The following is a 17,405-nucleotide window of genomic DNA, read 5'->3' as shown; positions in this document are numbered from 1 at the left end:
TAATATAGTTATTGCTATTCTATGAGATCAAGTCGTGGATTCGATCATAGAATCAGAACAATTGTTATTGTCATTCCATAGGACCAGTCGTGGATTCGACCATGGAATAGGAACAATTAGGAATAATTAACTTTGTGTCTCTATACTAGCAGAGCAAGCTGTCTAGGAGCATTAATTATCCCGATAGGAGCTTGTCGGTAAGTCATATCCATTATATAGTCAGGGTAAACTCGTTGTTTGTTCCTGAAGACGTTATCGCTCTATACTAGCAGAGCAAGCTGTCTAGGAGCCGTCCATCTCGTGATACTATATAGAAATAATCACCGAAAGTATTCAGTATTCATGAGATATGTTGTTGTGCAGTCGTGAGACTACATATCTGCATGTACTCTGAGAGAAAGTACTCTCCGTTGAGAATTCGATGAGAGACCCGTGTCTCGATACTCACGTCTGATTTCTGAATCAGAGCTTCGTATAATTATGAGTTTACGAATTTATCCTTTGTAGAAAATCCACCATCTACAGGACACCAAGGAATTTCCAACCCGAATATTCTTAAAGATATGCAATAAAGCCAAAATCGGTTTTCATAATTCCTGGAAATGCTCTGTCCAAATATTGACCGAAATCTCAGTAGAAAATCTCCAATTAGTAAATGCACATTACCAATTTTTATTTTCTAAAGATATGCATTTAATTGCTGGAAATTAAAAGCATATAAAATTAAAAACCCTAATTAAAAGATTCTCAATTTATTTCGATCCGGGATTCTCCTTTAGTTATGAAGGAATATCTTTGAACAATAATAGATAAGAATTACCGCACATGTTCAAAGTATATCAGACATCTTTACTTTGTAAATCCTTTTTCATATTTACAATCTTGGAACCGATTTGCCACACTTCCAAACGAGTTTAGAATTGGTTCATCTGATTTCCAAGAACTATGTGATTGATCAAAAACATTTGATCACCATTCACGGGTTTAACGGTTCTACCAAACACAAAGTTCGGTTCTACCTCCAAGTGGATACTAGGATCGGTCCCACTATTTTCCGTAAAATGGCTAACTAAGTACCAGGATCGGTTACCACTATTTATGGTACTTACTTGTGATCAGTTGCACAAGTTATAGGATCAGTTAGACCAATTACTAAAACTTGTTAACATACTACAAGGATCGATTACACATCTTGATTAGGGATGCACAGGAACCGTCCCGTCCCATGGAATCGTACCGGAACCGCAGGAACCGTACCGGTACCGTCCCGGAACCGCGGTGAGATAAGACAGGTACAAGTACCAAAAACTGGTACCGTGTCTAGAGTAGGTACGAGTAACGGTTCTATGCTATTCCCGTCCCGTCCCGTAATACCGAGGATCTTTATCCGTTGAAATTAAGGTTAAATCCTAACCGTTGATAGTAGGGGTTTACCTGTAGGACTGGTTCTTTACCTGTAGTATCCGTTGAAATTAGGGTTAGATCCCAAGTTTCAACTGTGAAGTACAAATTTTTTCTTGCGTTGTTGTTCCAGCGAAGAAAATTCCTAACCCGCTGGCAAAGAAATTACCACCACAAAAACATTATGCAAATACGAAATGCAAAATCATATCTCAAGTGATCAGCATGACAAACTTTATTCTGTGTTTGATGATTACATCATTGTTCAAATGATTCTTCTCTTTTGTTTTGGCTACACGATTCACATAGTTGAACTAGTGTGGCTACTGGTTATTTGGGATATCATGGAATGACCTAAATCTGGACATATTACCAGCATTGAAATATCAACTGATAAAATCCAAAGAAACCCAGCTCCACAACTTTCCACAATCAACAAAAACCAAAAATAGAAATGAAACTTAAATTAAAGGGATGAGGTCATTACGGATCGCTTTCTATCTATCCACCAGTTTCTTCCTCAACAAGCTTATTCTTCAACACACACACTATGTCAAGCAACTTCTTAGATTCTTCATTCACCTCGACATTCTCCATCTTTAACCGGCGACGAATCGATTGACTAGTCTTACCAGCAGCTGCATACGTCCGTATCAGAGACCCAAATACCTCTGCTTCTAATTCATCCTCAACCTTCTTTAGATTCTCAATAAACACTTCTCCCTATAATTTCTCTATTGTACGAGTAACGGTTCTATGCTTCACAAATTTTGCTCTTTTTTTTTCTTTTACATATACTACAGGTAAAGAATCGGTCCCATCCCGTACCGAGTTAAACAGGTACAGGTCCCGTCCCGTCCCGTAACTGCACAGGTACAAGTACATGTACAAGGTACAGGCACCGGTCATAGGGAGGTACATGTACTGCGCTAGGCAAAAACCCGTACCGTCCCGTCCCATGTGCATCCCTAATCTTGATATTAGTCTCACCAAGTTCTAAGATCAGTTACCCAATGACTAGGAATGGTCACACCAATTACAAATATCGATCCTAGTCATTGGGCAACCAATCCTAGAACTTGGTGGGACTAATCACTAGATGTGTAATCGATCCTTGTAGTAGGTTAACAAGTTTTAGTAATTGGTGTACCGATCCTATAACTTGTGCAACCGATCACAAGTAAGTACCATAAATAGTGGTAACCGATCCTGATACTTAGTTAGCCATTTTATGGAAACTAGTGTAACCGATCCTAGTAGCCACTTGGAGGTAGAACCGAACTTTGCGTTTGGTAGAACCGTTAAACCCATAAATGGTGATTGAATGTTTTTGATCAATCACATAGTTCTTGGAAATCAGATGAACCAATTCTAAACTCGTTTGGAAGTGTGGCAAATCGGTTCCAAGATTGTAAATATGAAAAAAGATTTACAAAGTAAAGATGTCGACATACTTTGAACATGTGCAGTTATTGTTATCTATTATTGTTCAAAGATATTCCTTTTTTTTTTGCTAAGAAAAAAAACCCATCATATTAAGAGATGAAACTTACAAGTATTGTGATAGGAAATCAGGGAAAATTTCCCACCACTCATTGCAAGTATTTGTTCTTCTACAATGCTTTGCCAATTTATCGGCGACTTAATTGAAAAAAGATATTCCTTAATAACTAAAGGAGAATCCCGGATCGAAATAAATTGAAAATCTTTTAATTAAGGTTTTTAATTTTATATGCTTTTAATTTCCAGCAATTAAATGCGTATCTTTAGAAAATAAAAATTGGTAATGTACATTTACTAATTGGAGATTTTCTACTGAGATTTCGGTCAATATTTGGACAGAGCATTTCCAGGAATTATGAAAACCGATTTTGGCTTTATTGCATATCTTTGAGAATATTCGATTTTGGAAATTCCTTGGTGTCCAAACTTCCTTGGTCTATAAATATTAAAGTTTGCATTTCGAGCAAACTAATCCTCACAGCCAGCAAATACCTAGTTGTGTTGTTACTGGTGGAGCCGTCTATTCGGAGAGGAAAGTACCCTAATTAGGTGAAATCTCTTGCGACCGCTTATTTTAAAGACTTCTTTGGGATCGAGAAGCTCTACGAGTACCGTTGGTGGGAAACTAGATAATTGCAGTTTATTATTAGTTTTTGATTGATTTGATTGACTAACGGTTGTTGAACTTTGATTGCACCTAGTTTGTTTATGGTTGAGAATCTTCTCTTCTGATATAAGATTCACTCAAACTAGATCGAAGTATCGAGGGGGGTCTTTAGATTGTTTGTAGATCTAAAGACGTCTTGTGATGATCCATCATTAACAGACTCCATTATGTGTGTGATTGATCACAAGAGATTCAAGTTGTTTGTGTGCAGGTTTTTATTGAAGATCTAAGAAGGTTTGAAGAGAAAGAAGATTTCTTATTTGAGTTCATAATCCTTGGTGTGCACAAAACTTGATCGGATGGGGATCCAACTATAATCGGTTTATCTTTTGATAGATTGGATTGATTAGTTGAGTAGATCGACATCAATATAATTCTTTGTGATTCATAGTCTAAACAATTACTTTGGTAGTTGTTGAATAGATTGATCTAAGAACCCGACAAAGGAGTTTATATTTGGATAAACAGAAAAGCCTTTTGTTAAACTCATATCACGTTGTTTGAAAAGAGTTGTTGTCGAACAGATTTGTTGTTCCTTTACTGTTTGGAATACGAACCAAAGGAATTGTTCCAAGTGCGTGACTTATTGCAAGTTAGAGGCGCAGGGATACTGAGGGAACTAGGTGAACTATAGGTTTAGTTGCTTTGTCTCAACTATACGAAGTTGGTTTAGATTTTGTAATAGCAGTTTAATTCTGAGAGTATTCAATTCTGGAAAAGGTCTCGGGGTTTTTCTGCATTTGCGGTTTCCTCGTTAACAAAATCTTGATGTGTCTTTTACTTTTCTATTTCCTCAATTATAATTGGTTTATTATAAGGGATATTTAGACTTTGGGTCCTAACTTTGTGACCGGCTTTGAGTTTGGGCCTTGAGAAAATTTTAATTAGAGTTTTGGTCCTGGACCATAGTTGACCGTGTTTGACAGTTACATAGGCTGGTTAAATATGAAAAAGACCACCTGAAATTTGGATTTTAATTTATTTACCAAGTTAGACATTTACTTCATCTTCATCTTCTATCAATGCCCGTGACCACCATTAACCCTATTTTTTTCATCTTCTTCAGCTTACGACGACACCACTACTATGTCATTAGTTTTCAATTTATCGCTCTCTTTTTATCCATGATTCAATATTTTTAGTTAATTCAATTTTCTCTAGGGTTTATGTCTAGCACAATTAACAAACTTCAATAATTATGCAAGATGATGTTTTGTCCCAAAAATGATCGCTATATCTAAATCACTTCAATTCAACCATGTATTGATAATTGATGTTGGTGATGTGTTGGAATGGAGGATGATCAGTAGGAAGGTTCAAAATGTTTGCTCCGAGCAAATAAAACAAGAAGATCATGCATAAAGACCAGCGTGTAATGAGAATTAATTGTTGTGAACAATAAATGAAGAACAAGACTAAGAGATTATTCAAATAAAAAAATAAAAAATTTTAATTTTAATTTATTTTGTTAACGGTCAAGACGGTCGACTATGGTCCAAGACCCAAACTCTAATTAAAATTTTCCCATGACCCAAATACAAACCTGGTCACAAAGCTGGGACCCAAAATCCAAATATCCCTTATTATAATTAAAAGTAAAATACACAAACGTTAATTCCTAATTACTTTATAGCAATCCTATAGTGTTTGGTTAAGTCCAAACCTATTATTAAGTATCATACTTCGTTGCTGTATTGTCTCGATCTTGTATCCATAGTCAATCACGTAAGTTATCTTGTTGTCGTATTGTCTCGATCTGGTATCCATAGAAGATCACACGAAGTGTGAAACGATTTGTTGTATTGTCTCGACTCAGTCCATAGACAATCACTTTTGGAGAAAGGACTTATAGGTGGAAAAGTTTTAGATTGAGGTATATTTGGGTAACCTCGTTTTTTCATCCTCTAATTCTTCATTGAAGAATTTCCTTATGTCAGGTGATAAGCGAGGTTTAGGCTTTGTGAAAACTGAAGGTGCTCGGAATTCTTCGAATAAGAATAAAGATGTTGATACATGCTTGTTTTGTGGTTCTCATGATCATTTTCAACATGTATGTTTGTCTTTTAGAAAAATATTAAATGTTGCATGTAATCTTCACAAAAATGATGTACAACTTTTGTGTGCTCTTAAAAGACAATCAATACTAACAAGAAAGCCTAATATGGTTAGTAGTGCTAGTATGAGAGCTTTTGCTCTGAAATCAACATCACCCTTTCAATGGTTTCTTGATAGTGGATGTAGCAGGCATATGACTGGAGATCTCTCGTGGTTTGTCAACACAAACGACTTTGATGGCAGTCCAGTAACATTCGGTGATGGGAGACGCTGCTACATAAGCAAGAAGGGGATGATCAAATTACCTGACATTCCTGAAATTCATGATGTAGTATACGTTAAAGGTATAACTGCTAATATTTTCTGTTAGTCAAATCTGTGACAAAGACCATAAGGTTGTCTTCAATGGTAATGGATGTAACATTGTAGACAAATCTAGAAAAGTGATTTTTCAAGGATCACGTGGAAAAAATAACTGCTATCTGTTGGATACTCAGTTCAGTAATTGTTGCAATTTGACTAAGGTGGAATCTACACATCTTTGGCATGAGCGTTTTGGTCACATCAATTATCGTCTTCTAACTAAGATAACAAAGAACTTGTTAGAGGTGTTCCCAAAATCAATGCTAAGATTGAAGGTGTATGTGGTGCCTGTCAAAAGGGTAAACAAACGAAAGTTCCATATAAATCATCTCGAGATATTCTCACTAAAGCTCCACTTGATTTAATTCATAGTGATCTCTTCGGCCCAATTCAACAACCTACTGTGGATTGAAAGAAGTATGCTTTGTTTATGGTAGATGATTACACCAGATTCACTTGGGTGGTTTTTTTGGCTCACAAGAATGAAACCCTCAATGAATTCAAGATTATTATTAATAGAATTCAGAATGAACAGGGTCGCAAACTAAAGAAAATTAGAAGCGATCGTGGCACAGAATTCAAGGACACCAGAGTGTTTGAATACTGTGATTCTCTGAGGATTATTAAACAACACTCTCCACCCATTATTCCACAAGCTAATAGAGTTGCAGAAAGGAAGAATAGGAACATTCAGGAAATGGCAAGGGTGATGCTCCATAACAAAAACTTACCGTTAAGTTTTTTGGGAGAGGCTTTTTTTACAGCTTGCTACTTGATCAATCGTGTTTACTTACGGTCAAACACCTTAAACACTCCCTATAAGTTTTGGTACGGTAAGAAACCCAACTTACACTATCTCAGAGTGTTCGTAAGTAAGTGCTACATTCTAAAGGACAGTGAACAGAAAGGGAAATTTGACTCGAAAATCGATGAATGTATTTTTCTTGGTTATGCATTTGATAGTCGTGGTTTCCGAGTTTTTAATCTCAGAACCCAAGTCATGATGAAATCTGTAAATGTTATCATTGATGATCTAAGTATTTTTCGTCATGATGACTCTCCTACTGAATTTCCTCCAACCGAGGCAATTGAGAAAATCAAAGAAACCCCAGAATCAGTAGAAGTTATTCCAACAGTTACTGATCCCGATGTTTCTAGTGATGAGGAGAAAAGCCCTAGTCAGGCGGTTCCTGTTGAACAAGAACGTACCCCTCCGCGTCATCTCTGGGTTCAAAGAAATCATGATACTAACAGTATTATCGGAGGAAGATATTCTACACCTAAGACGAGAGGATAACTTCAAAATATTTGCAATTTTGGTTGTTATCTATCGCAAGTAGACCCAAGAAACATTGATGAAGCTCTTAGTGATCCCTTTTGGGTGAATGCAATGCATGAAGAGTTAAATCAGTTCCAAAGGCAAGATGTATGGAAACTCGTACCTTGTCCCTCCAATGTCAATATTGTTGTTACTAAATGGATATTCAAGAACAAGTCTAATGAATTTGGCACCATTGTCAGAAATAAAGCTAGACTTGTCGCTCAGGGATATTCACAGATAAAATGAATCGACTTTGACGAAACCTTTGCTCATGTGGCACGCCTTGAGTCCATTTGGTTGTTATTAGCTCATGTTTGTTTTCTTAAGGTTAAGCTGTTTCAAATGGACATTAAATCCGCTTTCCTAAATGGAAATTTAAAAGAAGAGATCTATATCGCTCAACCTAAGGGATTCAAAAATCCTGATTTCCCAGATCATGTCCTTAAGCTTAATAAGGCATTATATGGGTTAAAACAAGCACCTCTTGCCTGGTTGGAAAAACTGACTACTTCCCTCCTTAGGAAAGGTTTTTCGAGAGGTGGAGCTAATAAAACGTTGTTTACCAAATGGAGTGCGAAAGATGTTGTTATTGCTCAAGTGTATGTAGATGATATCATCTATGGATCAACATCTGAGAAACTTGCAAAAGATTTTTAAGTCTCTCTTGGCAAGGAGTTTGAAATGAGCAATGTTGGTGAATTAAAATTCTTTTTGGGTTTACAAATTCAACAACACAAAGATGGAATTTACTTATCTCAAGAAATATTTGTCACAAGATTCGGTCTTGATAAGTTAACTCCAAAACTGACTCCTATGCCTACCACGGGTAAACTACATCGAGATGAGAAAGGTGTAAATGTGGATCAAAAACTCTATCGATATATCATTGGAAGCCTTTTCTATCTTACAACCACTAGACCTGATATTTCTTTTAGTGTTGGTTGTTGTGCTAGGCTTCAGGCAAATCCAAAGGAATCTCATCTTACAGTTGCGAAAAGATCATACGATATGTCAATCACACTGTCGGGTATGGTCTATCTTACACTTTTGATACTAACACTGATCTTTCTGCCTATTCAGAAACAATTATATGATCTTAGTAGCTTGATTGGATTATTAAATGCGTTGTGTGTACCTACAAACATATAGTCCTAAATGGTACACACAAAAGTTAAGGCCTTTGTGAAATTTATCACACAGGCTTGTATTCCCCAATAAGCAGAAGAACTCTGTCCAAGTGCAATTGAGCTGCCCATGAAGAATCCTCCAACAAAACTGATGCAACTCAGAGGACAGACCAAAAATGGCTTTTGCATCTTTGCCCTTTGGCAAATTTAATACCTGCTGCCGCTTTATCACACAACCACCACTCCTTAGAAACAAAAATGTCAAGATTGCTACAGGTCACCAGTTTGTTGATGATGATTGATGATTCCATTTGGTTCTTACTTTAATCAACTTTGGTTCTTTTTTATTTGTTACCTTACCATTTGGACTGATGAAGGTTAGTTTTATGTATTTGTTAGAATGATTTAGGTTTTAATATTTTTAAGATTGGAAATGTAATGTTTGATGAAAAGGGTATTGTTAAGGTATTGAATTTAGGTTTTCAGGTGTAATATAAGGTTTTTTGATGTTCTAAAAGAGATTCTTCAAAAACCCAGAAGATTATTAGGGATGATTCTTCAAAACTCAGGGATTTCAGTCGGATTCACAAAAACCCCAAATCTAACTCTGTACTTGAGTTTTATCCATTTCCTACACCTCTTAGTGAAGTTATAGATTCAATTTTCCCTGACCAGGTGTGGTTTTGTTTGCTAGCTTCAATTAGTACTTCAGTTTCACATTTGCAGTGTTTTAGCCTTGATATTTCATGGTGAATAGCTTAATAACATATCAATTCTCGTTAGGAGTATGATACATTGCACAAGTTTTGTTGGTTCTAAAATAAATTATTTTGTCTGTGGTCTAATATCTGATGTATGATTTGAATGTTTTGGCTGATGATCCGCATGGAGATGAAGTGTTTACAAATCAATCTATGGCAATGGATGTATTGTATTTTTCTGCTGAAACTCATCAAGTGAGATACAAACCGCCTATTGAATTGCTTAATGATGTCTGCTGTTTTATTTTTAATGGATTATTAACCATTTGAATTTCTTTGTGGCATGGCTGTGAACTAATACCAGGGTATCAGACTTACACTCCTCGCATGTTATCAATTGATCTTTAAGGTAAAGATAAAGTCTGGCGTTGTTGGGTGTATTCTTTTTTATTTGATTGTGGGTCTAGCCTTTCAACAAACTGCATGTTTATAACAAGTACTGGTTTTTCCAACTTTCCTCAATTTTTCATTTTTTCCATATTTCAGGCCGTTGGTTCTATGAGTTCTCATGGTTCTTTTATAATGATGTTTCTCCATCTGATCCTTCTTATGTACATATATGGTATGTTTTTCTGGAATAACTAGTGACTAATGTAATTTGAATAGGTAGTTAGTTGGTTTACAAGGTTTAGATTGTGTTCAATGCAGGAAAGGTAATGTTACCAGAGAGGTATCTGAGCCACATAAAAGAATCTGTTCTTGCAAAACTTGTATGAGGTAGAGCATAAGGGTAATCCTGAGAACAAAGTGGAGGATAATGACCCAGTTGAGAGCGTACAGGGGATGTTCAATTTGGACAGATTTCTCAAAAGTTCATTATCATCCAAAAAGCTTGTATGAAATGGAATTGGAAGGGATGCCTTTTCTGAAGGTTCACGTGTAGATGAAGGAGTGAGAGGCTATGGTTCTTTGCACAAGAGTGTGACAATATTCAGGTACCGTAATCTTATCATAAAGCATGAGTTGTAGGATTTTTATCCCTCCCTTCAGGAATATCTTAACCTCGAAGCATTCTAATATACATTTGAATCAATTCTTCTTGACATTATGCAAAATCCAATTTACTATGATTGCCACTTATCCCTCATTACGTGATGCACTGATGCTATCACTTTTCTCGTCCTTAAGGATACTTAAATCATGAATCAACATGTTAGTCATTGGTCTTCTTGTGGTGAGTTTTTAAAGCTGATGATTCAGGGTATCCCAATTTTCATTGACGACTTGGGAGGCTTTTCAAATGTAGCTGCAGATTAGTTGGAGAACATTGCTGATGATTACAAGCATTCCACTTTTACTTTATCCTGCACGAGATCCTCGCCATTATATAAAGATCTAACCAGGAAGATTCCATATTAAGAGCTCTTCATGATGCGTCACATTTTCAAGACTTTTATCTTTCTGTAAATCGATTGCTTCGATTGGATTACCCTCATCCTGTAGAAGTGAGCATTTTCTCATTTTTAGTTCCTGCGTAACAGTTTGGTTTTCTCTTCGTTGTCTAAAACCTCATTTTCCCCTTTCAAGCATATTATAATTCACCTGCCTGTTCTCCTAAAACCTCATTTTCCCCTTTCAAGCATATTAGAATTTACCTGCTTGTTCTCCTATTTACCATGCAAATACATGTGTCTGTATTTATTTTATATGCTGCTAAGGCAACCTATTTGCAGCTTGATTGTTATTGCTTCGCTCTTATGTTTTACTTTTGTTGCCCTAAGGTAAGGCTCCACATCGACGATGCAAAACCTTTCTACTCTAGTGCAGTGTATGCTGCGGCACTGCACTCCGTAAGTCTCTCATTCCGGATTGCACCAGTTGGGCCAAATGCAGACTCGCGAGATGTTGCTGGTGCTGTTGATGTTAATGGGATCTTTCAAATGTTAGCTGGCCAAGCAAGGCAAAATATTGTGGCAATTCTGAATGTGGCAATGCCAGCTCCTCTGATAGGTATGCATGTGGCTCGGTGTTTCACTTGATATTAAGTATTCAAGTATACCTTGAACAAGGTCATGTCATGTAGTAAGTAAAGCTTCTTGAATCCAGGTGGAGCAAGTCAACGATCTTTCCAAGGTTCTTTGACCTCAGACGTTAAAGAAGATGCAGAAGACTCTTATGAAGTAGAATCCATGGCTATTCATGGAGCTCTCCATTCAGGTATCTTTTCATCATCCATACCTGTCACTAATATTAAGTTTTTCTATTATATATTTCCGTCCGGCTCTTCCAAGTTACTCTCAGCTTTTTGTGAAATTGATTTTTTACAACAATATATTGTAAACAGGAGGTAATTATACTTCAATTTCTGAAGTAAAGGATTCAGTGACCGCTGCTTAAGAAAGTTTGGTAAATAGACCAATGTTCTCTCATTTGTGGCTTCGTGTCCTCTGCCAGTACCACTGCCATTTCCTTCTATATTTGTGGGTCAACATGGAGAACTGTTGGGCTGCCCATTTCCAGGTTCCCAGCCAGGAAGGAGTTCACTTGACGCTCATTCTGTACCCATGGCAGCAAGACTTCGGTCTAGCAATGCTGTCTGACTGAGGAGCTGCAGGGTTAGGGCTTTTGGGATGGAAGAAGTAGATGACATGGGAGAGACATTGTCGAAGCTGGTGTTGGCATTGGATCCTTATTCTCAAGATTCCTCTGATTCATATCAGTCTGGTCAGACTCAAGTGGCTATAACACTTTTGTTTTAACACCTTTTATCTTTTTTATTCTGAATGTAACTAAAGAAACTTGCTCACATCTCATATCACTCAAAGAAACCATGCTTGTTAATGAAAGGATTTTTTGTATCCCCTGAACTTTGATTCGCCAACCACAGTGCAGCCTATGACTGCCGGAGCCAACAAACTAGGAATAATGCTCTATGGAATCAATTGCTTGATGACAAAACCTGCAATCTTGATTTATTTCTGTAACAAACTTGCCCAGATTTTTGAATATAGCAACTCCCCAATGGATTAATCTCTAGAGAAAGATAATCATTGTGATGAGCGGATGAAGCAATCTGTGTGTTTCATTGTCTTCAAAAGGATTTACATGAAAACTCTCCCTTTGAATGTGGAATATTCAAAGCAACTTGTCCCGGAGGTTTCTCTTCATCTCTTGGAATAATATACTACTATATAAGAACCCGATCTACTACCAAAATTTGGGAGTAAGTTGTGAAGTAACTCGACATTCCAGTAGGTACGTATTAGATCACTCACCTGGGACAAGTAAAAGAAAGACTAGGAAAGCAAAACATGAAACAAGCACTTGTATTAACTAAGTAAAATTTTTTGGAAAGCACAGTGCATCAATGTATACAGCATTAGCTAGAATACCTTGATTAACCAAAATACAGAAACTTTACTGTGGTTTGCATGTAATACATCGAATTTCATCGAGCAAAACAACTACTATAGGGATGAAGGGAGAGAAAAGAGAGAAGAAGAACATATTTCCTAAAGTAATAGTTGTTATTGATATATGGGCATCTCAATCTCTGGGGTTTGACCAGCAGTAAGATCTACTCCTCCTTCAACAGCAGCAAGGGTGGTAGGGGCAGGTTCATTTTCCTTGGCCAACATCTTTAAGAAGTAACTATGCCTGCAGAAGAAAACATATGAAAACCCATTTAGAATGTGTAGAATACTTACCCTATTTCGAGTGAATCATAAATGAGGCAAGTGGAGATAAATCGATTCTCAAAACTTAAACTAAGGCATGTCGACCCTAAAGGTAAAATAGCCTGCAAAAATTTCCCAGCTAAGCCTAGTTTTTGCAACTCCCAGTAACAGTACCCTGGATACACTGCATGACTGCAACTTACACGTTTATCAGTTGGAGAACACACCCTTAACCCACACTCAACCAACCATGCAACATCAACTCTTACACTACAGTTTCTTCTCTTGAGATGGATCAAACCTAAGATCCCTCATTATGCAATGGCTAAAAAGGGTTAATATGATGCAGAAACAAAATTTGTGAGAAATTTGTAATATAACGGCTAACTGTAATCATTAGGAAGTTCTCGCAGCTCAATGAACTTACCACCAAGTAGGCAAGCAATTTTCTGTTATTAGAGGAATAGCACAAGTCGGCAACATGCGTATAATCAAGGTGTTTGTGTTTGTGAGTTCAAAATGGCACGAGTAAATTATTTCATATTGTATATACTATTAATATCTATTGAAGAGATTTTATTACGGATTTTCAAATTTACGTTCTGCCATTTAATCCATCTTAGTCAGTACGACACCAAACAGAATAGGAAATAAAGCAAAGCGGTATTGGTGTATGAAATGTACAATACCATCTAGTATCACCAGTCAGCTCAGGATGAAAAGCAGTTCCAAGCAAGTTTCCCTGCTTCACTGCTACAATCACTTTCTGTTCGGGTAGGGATTCAACCTGAAACCAATTAAATATTAGACACCTTATATGTGGTTGGGTATATAGAATTGAACTGCAAGAATAATTTAATTTCTTTTAGGAAGGTATGTAGTATGTTCAAAACAGATCTAGTATGGACAGAAATTACAATAATGTGAAAAACTGGATAACCACAGAACAATGGGTCAACCGGTATCATCAAGTAGGAAGCGCAGTTCCTAAAGGCAATGATCACTGTGCTATGACTAATGTGGATGACGGAAAAAGAGAGCTGGGAAGACAAGATTCTCCATACGTTAGTAACCTTTAAAACAACTCTGTTTATGATCCGGGGACTAGTAATAATGTGAACTATGATCAGAATGTAATAGGGGAGTCTAGTGATGTAAGAACTCTTTCTATCTAATGAAGTTATTTTACTAAAAGAAGAGAAGGAAAAAAAAGAAGAAGAATGGGACTCAAAGAGAACCCAGAATTCAGTATCATAGATCAACAAAAAGAAAACTAGCCCTTCAATATTGAAAAAAAACAATAAAAGTCTAACCAACCGAAAAAGAGAGGACTAGAGGTGAAAGGGCAAACCTCTTGGGTGTCTGCATCAGATTTTGATGATGTTGTCTTTAGAGACACAGGGCAAGCAGCTAGGACTTCAACTCCTGGACCAGCTTCCACTATTGCAGGAGCACGGATAAATACTCCACGGAAACTAGGTAGACCTCCTTCCTGAGCTGAGAGCTCTGGTACTGAAAGGTCTACCTCAAAACTCTGGATCTGCATAAATCAATATTTCAGATAAGTACTTTCACTTCATACTTAGAGGTAGTCGATCCTTCAATGTATCTTTAGGCTGTTTAGTAAGTTGGCCACACAAGGAATCAATTACTTCCTTTTACAATGTGTTATGAGTTAAAAGTAATCAATACCCCACAACTTTATGATGTAATTCCAATATAAATCCTTCTCCTGTTTATTTGAATGTAACATGGCAAGCAAATATATCTAGGTTAAGGATGAAATATTTGCAATATTTACCTGACTTCCAAAGAAATTCCTGTGAACGGTACAATCAAGTCCTCCAACAAGCTCTTGACCTCCTTCTTTCTGACCTGAAAAGCAAGTTTTATAGTGTCAATCTCAATAAAAACCAAACCAACAGTAGTCTCAATAAGATAATAGACATTATTAAGATGAAAAAACATACTCACCAATGGCTTTGTCTGCCAAAAAGATAAGCCCTGCGCAAGTCCCCCACACAGGCTTTCCCATTTTAACGAACTCGCGTAAAGCCGGAAACTACACAATTTCAAATGAAAAAACACCAAAAAAAGATCAACCTTTTCGCAATCCCAAGTTAAAACAACTCAAACCCATTAATCAAATTCATCATTAAGCAAAAGAAATCTACTTCCTAATCGTTTCTTACTCTCTACCTTACATGGCGCAGTCAACAACAGGACCTCAAATACAAGTACTTCACCTCCATTTAAACAATTTAACAAACAGATTCAGCTTGCAGCATTTTTCTTTTCTTTTTTGCTTAAATTACAACTAGAACAACATTGTATAAGAAATTCTTATTTTTTCTTTTGAAATTCTCCAATTTTCCTCCCCTCAATCATCACAAAACCAGTACTCTAGCCCCCACAAACGTCAAAATTCATATAAAGAGCAAGAGAGAGAAAGAGAACCAGATTATGATATTCAGCAAGTTTAGCCATGGTTGTACTTTCACCACCAGGAATAATAAGGGCACTAATATTATCCAATTGTCCAGGTTTCTTTATCTCCACTCCTTTCACCCCAAGCCTTCTTAATGCTACAACCAAAAAAAATATCAAAAATAAAAAAGATTGAGAGTGATGGCAAAAACTAAAAGAAAAGTTTAAACCCTTTGTAGATAGAATTATTACCAGAGATATGCTCATTGTAAGATCCTTGTAAAGCAAGAACTCCGATAGTCATTGTTGGTAAGGAGAGAATTATGAGAGCTTCGCTAGAAAAATGAAAAAAGCAAAACCCTCAAAATTGCAGAGAAAAACCCCACCCACCACAAGACACCACTAATAGCAAGTAGCAAATGATTCACTTTATACGCCTTTCATTTCCTATGGCCTAGAATTGCCTCGAGTCCCGAACCAGGGCGGCAGATGCAGCATTCTAACAGGTCGAGCATCGGCATGATTTGGTATTTATTTGAACCCCGTTTTTGGGCACACATGAAAATTTCAAGGAATACAAATTAGTTTTTCCAAGGGGTATTTATTGGGTATTTCAATTATCTATATATTCTTAATATTAAGACCATTTAAATTAGTAGGAATTACCTATAGATCATATTATAGTGTTCTTAGTTAGTGGCAGGTCCATCCACTAAAGCCCAGTAATCGGAGGTCCATAATTAAAAGAAAAGAGAAAAATGGACCCAATTTTTTAAACCCAGGTCCTGCACACGTGTGTAACCTATTACGTGCATTTTAAGAATTCCCAAAATAGCCTTCACTATATATAACAAAAATAAAAACAACTTTCCTCAATTTTCTTTTTCTTCTCAGATGCGTTTTCTCTCTCTCTCCCTCTCCCTTTCTCTGTTGCTGCCACTTATGAAGTTTAAACCTAGGGTTTGTGAAGATGTTTAGTGATTTTACAGGTATGTTATTTAATTTTTCTCCAGTTCTTCTTTGTTTTTGTTTTGTTTGTCAACTGAATCATGAAAATTCGATCGATTTCATGATGTTTTCACTTTCTTTTTGCGGTTTTGGTAGTTCGATCTCATGATGCGTCTCTTGTTTTTCACGTGCTGCTGATTTTTAGACTATGAATCAACAGTACATATTTGGTATACTGAAATATACTGCTCTAATCTTGTTGTTTTTTTATAGTTTTGGAGATTTTTCTTGTTTGATCCAGAAGTACATATATGGAATACTCAAATAAAAGTGTTTCGATTCTATTTTTTCATAGATTCGTTACTTGTTTTTCACATGCAGCTAAATTTTAGATTATGAATCAGCAGTGCATATATGATGTACTGAAAAATTATGCTTTAATTTTATTATTTTTGTAGTTTTGGATATTTTTCTTCTTCGATCTAGAAGTATATATATGGAATACTGGAAAAAAAAAGTGTTTCGATTCTGTTTTTTATGGATTCATTACTTGGTTTTCACATGCAGCTGATTTTAGTTTCATTTTGGTTGTTTTTTATATGCTTTTGAGTTGCTTTTGTGTATCAATCATCGGTACGTATATGATATACTGGTGGATTTTGATGAAACAAGTTCATATCTAAATAAAAAATCATGTTTTATGTTTATTTCATTAGTAGATCTGATATTTTTATGGTTTTTGGTTTGTTTTTCAGTTTTTTTTTTGTGTATTAACCATCAGTACATATATGACGTACTGTTTATTTTTGTGTTTACTATGAATTTATAGATTTTTTCTTATTTTTTTGGTTTGATCCAGGAGTACATATATGGAATACTGAAATATGTGCTTTGATTCGGTTAGATTTTACGGATTCATCACTTCTTCTTGACATTCAGTTAAGTTTTTCTCTACCTGATCAGGTGCGTATTAACTTTGATTCTTCGTTTTTATTTACTTCTTTAAAAAAATGAGTTCGATAGATTTACAAAATGAGTCTTTACAGGGATACCAGGTAACCCTAGATTTGTTAATTTTCAAAACACCAAATTTGAAATTTTGAAGTTTCGTTCAAAACCCTAATTTTGATTTCCTTGGATGAGCAAATTAGTTCTGAGCTACTAGAGGCATTATATGAGAAATTTCAGTCTGAATGTGCAAAGTTCTCGCAATAT

General features: G+C 36.2%; 1 protein-coding gene and 1 pseudogene across 1 annotated transcript; one reads left to right on the top strand and one right to left on the bottom strand.

Annotated features, from left to right (window-relative positions):
• The first annotated feature begins 9,288 nt into the window (after window positions 1-9,288).
• LOC113311603 lies at window positions 9,289-12,005 on the top strand (annotated as a pseudogene).
• Window positions 12,006-12,438: 433 nt separating this feature from the next.
• On the bottom strand, window positions 12,439-15,659 carry LOC113307730 (probable pyridoxal 5'-phosphate synthase subunit PDX2). Its single transcript, XM_026556182.1, has 7 exons — window positions 15,495-15,659; window positions 15,273-15,400; window positions 14,790-14,877; window positions 14,617-14,690; window positions 14,167-14,355; window positions 13,505-13,602; window positions 12,439-12,795 (listed from the first exon to the last, which is right to left on the bottom strand). Exons 1-7 carry the CDS (start codon window positions 15,544-15,546, stop codon window positions 12,666-12,668), a joined length of 759 nt encoding a protein of 252 aa, XP_026411967.1. The 5' UTR covers window positions 15,547-15,659; the 3' UTR covers window positions 12,439-12,665.
• Between the last annotated feature and the right edge of the window lie 1,746 nt (window positions 15,660-17,405).

The sequence above is a fragment of the Papaver somniferum genome, chromosome 9 (genome assembly GCF_003573695.1).
Source record: "Papaver somniferum cultivar HN1 chromosome 9, ASM357369v1, whole genome shotgun sequence".
Lineage (NCBI taxonomy): Eukaryota > Viridiplantae > Streptophyta > Magnoliopsida > Ranunculales > Papaveraceae > Papaver > Papaver somniferum.
Note: the sequence above shows the minus strand (reverse complement) of the source record. Positions and strands in the feature narration are given on the sequence as shown.

Coding starts and splice junctions, on each gene's coding strand:
- LOC113307730 (XM_026556182.1), bottom strand. CDS start 15,546: ATGACTATCGGAGTTCTTGCTTTACAAGGATCTTACAATGAGCATATC. Junction 14,878..15,272: donor TTGCTGAATATCATAATCTG/GTTCTCTTTCTC, acceptor GAAATTGTGTAG/TTTCCGGCTTTACGCGAGTT. Junction 13,603..14,166: donor CTGATGCAGACACCCAAGAG/GTTTGCCCTTTC, acceptor AATTGGTTTCAG/GTTGAATCCCTACCCGAACA.